At 43.7% G+C, this 5762-nt stretch overlaps 1 protein-coding gene across 1 annotated transcript; it reads right to left on the minus strand.

The window, feature by feature from the left end:
- Positions 1 to 311: 311 nt before the first annotated feature.
- On the minus strand, positions 312 to 5363 carry LOC144643507 (mannosyl-oligosaccharide glucosidase-like). The gene is made up of 3 exons (XM_078502784.1): positions 4992 to 5363; positions 3085 to 3340; positions 312 to 2437 (listed from the first exon to the last, which is right to left on the minus strand). Exons 1-3 carry the CDS (start codon positions 5348 to 5350, stop codon positions 557 to 559), a joined length of 2496 nt encoding a protein of 831 aa, XP_078358910.1. The 5' UTR covers positions 5351 to 5363; the 3' UTR covers positions 312 to 556.
- Positions 5364 to 5762: the final 399 nt, after the last annotated feature.

Genomic DNA, 5762 nt, shown 5'->3' on the forward strand with positions numbered 1-5762 from the left:
AGCAAATTCAAAAGCCTCCGTTTTCGTTCGAGCTAAAAACGTAGCAAAATATTTTGTCCACGCTACCGTTTTCAATTGCTCTAAACGATGGAGCCTCGTTTTCCACCTGTTTACAACAAAACGAAACAGTTGTATCTCAACTTTCGAGCGCGTTTTTGGAAGTCACAATTTTAAAGCGGGAAGACCCTAGAAACTCGTTTGTTTTAGGTAAGGTGTCCGACCTAAGACTGGAATCGAACGACATGCATGTACATTGGAACCTCTTTATTACGGACACCGGGGGGACTGAAGAGTTCTTTGGGTCTGCTATCCGTATTCAGCTCATTGTATAAATAATCCTCGTCGCGCCTAAGAGGTCGCACATAAGGCTGAATAGCTCAATTGTGGCCCGTGTTATTTATTTATTTTGTTGTTTATTTGTTTTGTTTTTTTAGTTTTTAATTCCTAGCTCCAGGACGCGCCATTTTGGTGTATCCTTTCTAAGAGACCAAGAGCCAGTTACAGGTAATTTTCCATAAGTTATAAGTGATTTAAATAGACTAAGCTCCAGTTCATTTTAAAAATGTTCCGACATCATGAGTACCACTAGAGAGGACCACCCAGTGAATGGATGCGACCCTTTACCGTGTCCTGTGCCATCATCATACTGTTCCCAAATGAACCCCGACCTCTCATACTCGCTGAAGATGTTACTGATCAAATTGTGCCGTAGATCTGTGTAAATCGCTTGAGCCGTGCCCTGGTAAGGTCCCGAAGTGCTGGCGTAGTGGTTCAGCGCTCTAACGGCCAAGAAATTGATGTTAATCCACACGGCCCCTCTCCAGTAAGGAGCGTCGTGTTCTGTGTTGTACTTCTTGTAGATCGGATCGCTCTTGGACAGAGATCGCAATCCATACTCGCTCCACAGCTTTTCGGGGTCTTTTAAATCTTTGAGGACTTTTTCAAGTTTGGGTGAAGCAGGATCCAGGATCTGGAGCAGGAATGGAAACAAGCTGACGTAACCGACCGCGTTAACGTACCTCGGAGAAGGTCCCTGCTTCGAGGTCACGATACGAACTGTCTTCTTCGGTGAGCCCGGCTGAGCTGGCTGAACTAAACGCTGAACAAGTTTTACAAGTTTTGTGTGATTTCCATAATCACTGTACGACTCCACCTTGGAGGACCAGTGGTATTTGTCCAGTAGTGCATTGTCTGACAAATAGAGATTCGTGGATCTGTACAGGACAGCATCGGACCTTTGACCCACTGCTTCAGCGATGTCGGCCATCAACCCAGAGGCGAATGCCATCCAGCATCGCAGATCAACATGTCTTTCATCATCTGAGGGGTGTGATGCCCGGGGGTAATCATCTAACCCGGACGTAAGCGTCTTGGGGTTCAACTCCTTGTCAGTCTTGGCATCCCTTCCGTGCCATCTGTACGTTGACGGCAGACTTCCCAATTGCGTGGTGTTAAACCAGTTGAACCAAGCTTTCAGTCGAGGGAAGATTTTTCGCAGATACTCTTCGTCCAAAACGCCTTTATCCACCATCGACTTAATTGGCAGAATCAAAGTTGGCGGGTTTGCGTTTTCGTTGTGTTGCACAACAAAATCTGCAGGCACTTTCGTTCGAGCTTCGTCGCCGAGAATCTGTTCTCTAGGAATCCAGCCTTCGATGTTCATCAAATCTAACCAATGACCGATAACATCCTTGCTGATACTCGTGTCCCATTGGCTAATGAGCAGCTGATGGAAGCCTTCATCCCAGAGGAACCCCCGAGGAAAGAATGGCCGCGAAGGTACCGCAGTGTACAACGCGCTATTCCAGTAATCCGTTGGTTCCTTGAAGTATCGAGAAATCACTCTCGAGCTGCCGTGGAAATACCCAATACCTCCAACCATGTTACTTAGGGCTGCCTGTGCAAACTGGATCTCATCATTGCCAAACCCTTTCGCCTTTAGCGTAAACTTCTCTTCAAACTTCCTCTCAAACTCAGAGCTGTATTTGTCTCTGAGTTTCAAGAACGAAGACCCCAACAACCTTTCCCCTCTGGTTATAAAACTTCCAGACTCAAATGCGACCTCCATGTCGAATGGCAGCTCAAGGGTCCACAGCTGGACGAAGAGGTTCACCGGTAACTCGCGCCCTTCCTGGTCACGCTGGGTTACGTGACCAGCTAAGGCAAGCACCTGAATGTTTTTGTTACTCTTGAGTTTTGCCAGGCGCATGTTCTGCATCACGATATCCTTGACAGAATGCACGTGCGGCGTGTGAGCAGCTAGAAACGAGGAAAACACGACTTTTGGAGGGCGTGGGAAGTGCAGAGTGAATGATCCAAGTTCGGGCGAGTTTCCTCGCAGCGCTGTGAGTGTGTTTTTCTGGATAACGGGCTGCAGTTGAGAATCTCCTTCATGAGTAGCATAGAACAGCAAGGACACCACTTGTTTAGGATTGCCCTGTAAAATGGATACAAGATCAAATTAACAATAGTTGAGGTGGCCTGAAGCCGATTATAGAGCTACATGTAGTGGATTCAAATCCTGTTCAATGAGGTGTTTTCGAACTTTTTTCCTGTCCTTTCTCAATTGCCGTCCCCAGAGCTGTTTGCCCCTCTTAGCCGGCTGAGCTTGTGCATGAGAAACAGGTGGCTGTGGGGACACGTGATTTTAATTGGCTGGATTCTAACAAAAGAAACAGCCAATCAAATGTAGCGTGTTAAACGGTTGATTTGATTGGCTTGCTTTGAAACTCCCTTTGTTAAAATGTAGACAATCAAATCCTGTGTCCCTAGAGCCACATGTTTTTTTTGTGCAAAGGCTCCGCCGGCTAAGGGGGACAAGCAGCTCTGTCCTTTTTTTAGATTATTATTAAGCTGCTACACAAAGCTAGTGGTTTCAAATCCTCTTCAGGGATTTTTAAGACTTTTTCCTGCCTTTTTGCAATTATTTAAGCTGCTACACAGACTGCAGTCACAAGCTGTTCTTTCATGTGACAGTTCAGACTTTGTTTTGCAATATTTTATTTTTGCAAATTGACACTCAGGAATCTTGCTCTAAGTTTGAACTTGGGTACTTCTAGAGAAAAAGGGCCCAAAAACACTAACCATTTCCTTTCCTGAAATCCTTGCAGTCCAGTCTCCTCCATGATCCCCACCTGATCTCTTCACAAATTCTGTATTCAATACAAAATCTTTGTCGACTATCTCTTGGGAACCAAAATTAGTGCCATCATGTTTAAGCCAGCCATATTTACGAAGCCCATCAGACTGTTCACAGGTGTGGCGAATGGTGAGTTGACCATCAGCTGCATACTGAGGGAACCACATCAGACCTGTCATAAGGGACTTAGGACTCCTTGTTCTGTAAAAGATAAAACGGTAGGAGAAGATATGTTAGTACATTTGACCCTCGGCTGACAGGGACCTACCATGAGTAGATACCTCTTCCAAGCACACACACACACACTGCCATGGTTACTCACTAACACTGTGTTTCAATCTCCTACAAGCAGGAACCTCTTCTAAGATAACCCGCGAACAGGCTCCCAAATGGGGTTACGCTAGTGAAGTGAGCGGAAGAGCGGGGCGTGAGGCCTGAGGGGGCCCCCGTAGTCCCCCTCAGCCGCCCAGCTCTTCCACTCAATTAGCTCGCGTAACCCCCTCGGGAGCCTGTTCGCAGGCTTTTAGAGCACTCATTAACAGTCAAAGTCGTACACACAAACAGTATAAATTATATTTAACCTCCTGTAAGCAGGCACCTCTTCTTAGCAGACACTTACTTCTGGTCCCAAAGGTGGCCCCCAACATACTGTACAAGGGGGAACTCCAATATTGAAAAGGATAGGGATGTCCATCAAAAAATTTAAATAAAAGTGCATATGAAGTGAAAACTTTTTTTGACGTTTTGAGTTCAGACCAGTCTGCTTTTCTAGTCCCATCAGATACCATTTTACATGCCTGATCCCTCTCGATGCCAACACCCCATTAGCCTAGGTCAACACGCAAGCAAGGGGAGTGCGGAGAGGCGGCTGTATGTGCAGGCTAACACCCCATATGTTTTATATTTTTTCATATGCAACCCTAAATGAGACCAATCTTAACCCCTTAAATGGTACCAACCCTAAAAGAGACCATCCCCAGGAGGGGGGGGGGGGGAGGTACTCAGGATTTAAAGTGACAGGGATGATAGAAGGATTTTTTTGGGTTTGAATGCTTTGATTCTGGGATTTTTTTTGGGTAGGAAAATTTGCCATGTATTTTTTTTTATTAAAGAAGGGATTTCTTAGGTATTTAAAATGATCTTAAGATTTGTGGTAGTGCTTTAGTTGTGTAGTAAGTACAAACAAAAGTATTTTGTTGTTTATTTCTTGGGGGTTGATTTTTGGTCCAGGGATATTTTTGGGTATTGGTGGAAGCCCTAGGGATTTTTTTGGGTCTTGATTTTTGCCCCCATTCGATCATCCCCGTCACTTGAAATCCCAAGTACCCCCCTGGGAGACCATCATGCCTTTCTTAATCCCATAAGATACCATTTCACTTTGAAGTTAGATGACATTTACAGAATTATTGCCTCAGCATATTGGGTAGGTGAACTTGTATTCCAAAACTGTAGCTGAATACACCGAAAAGTTATGGGGAAGGGCATAAATCTGGCTGGGAAAATTATACCCCCTTTTAACTACCCAAGGAGAAAATACCCATGCATTGAATGTGCAAACTACATTTAAATATGCTAGTGAGGACAGGGTATCTACACTAACAAGTGTTAATTAAAATTATTGAATATAGTACAGGATTCTCCTCTTGTGTACTATATGGCTTCAAATTTCTCTGCAACCTTCGTACCGGTAAAACTACCTTTTATATCCCATATCTTTTGAATATGCTTACTATGACTTTATGGAGTATTTTCTTTTTTACATACAACGTTAAATTCATGAATAAGTTAAAGCTAACAGAGTTAATTATTAGTTTATTTAACATTATACACCTTTATACGTGTACAGTCTTACCTTAGCCCAAAATACAAATTTGAACGATAGGTTCCCCAGAATCGGCTCATATCCATTTCGGTCTTGTTTATAACTAATGGTGCATTAAGTGGCGTGTAGAGACGTGCAGATAATTTGTAATTCCAGAATTTATACGCTCCGAACAAACACAAAGGAACCCCAAGGACAGCTGCTAGCAAGAGGAAAGGCTTGAGAGAAGATTCCTTTCCTCGGCGGCGAGTGAATTTAGTCCTATCGACGTGATCTTTTGAAGAATCTACACTATGTTTCCCTCTCCTCTGTCGCACCATCTTTGAAAAAATATAAACAAAAGGAACGAAACAGGGTCCGAAAACGCCACGAAACTTTTTACAAAGCATCCGCCATATTGATAGCATGTGACCGAGTTGTGATGTCAGCTGGAAAGAACTGGGCACGAACGCGGGCTGCTCGCGCGTTCTCTCGCGCGAAGAACGAACGAATGAAAGAAATGCGAGATACCCAATTATTAAAAGACGTATTGTATGGAGACTGAAGGTAATTTTCCTGCGTGGATACTCAGAGAAAAAATACTCCAAAAGCTAAAGTATATTACCTTGTAAAAGCTACCCTTGGTACTTCGCTTCAAATCTTGTGATTGTTTTCAATACCCAAAAAAATCCTTTCCTAAATCAATACACCCAAAGAAATATACGGCGGCCCGAGGGTCACCAACCGTTTTTTTTTCGTTTTTTTTTTTCATTTCTTTTTAATGCTTTTGCTTTTGCTTTTTTTTTCATTTCTGTTTTAATT

Source organism: Oculina patagonica, chromosome 2, assembly GCF_052425735.1.
Source record: "Oculina patagonica isolate OP01 chromosome 2, crgOcupat, whole genome shotgun sequence".
NCBI classification, from domain to species: Eukaryota; Metazoa; Cnidaria; class Anthozoa; order Scleractinia; family Oculinidae; genus Oculina; species Oculina patagonica.

Coding starts and splice junctions, on each gene's coding strand:
- LOC144643507 (XM_078502784.1), bottom strand. CDS start 5,350: ATGCTTTGTAAAAAGTTTCGTGGCGTTTTCGGACCCTGTTTCGTTCCT. Junction 3,341..4,991: donor AATTTGTATTTTGGGCTAAG/GTAAGACTGTAC, acceptor TATCTTTTACAG/AACAAGGAGTCCTAAGTCCC. Junction 2,438..3,084: donor GGATTTCAGGAAAGGAAATG/GTTAGTGTTTTT, acceptor TCCATTTTACAG/GGCAATCCTAAACAAGTGGT.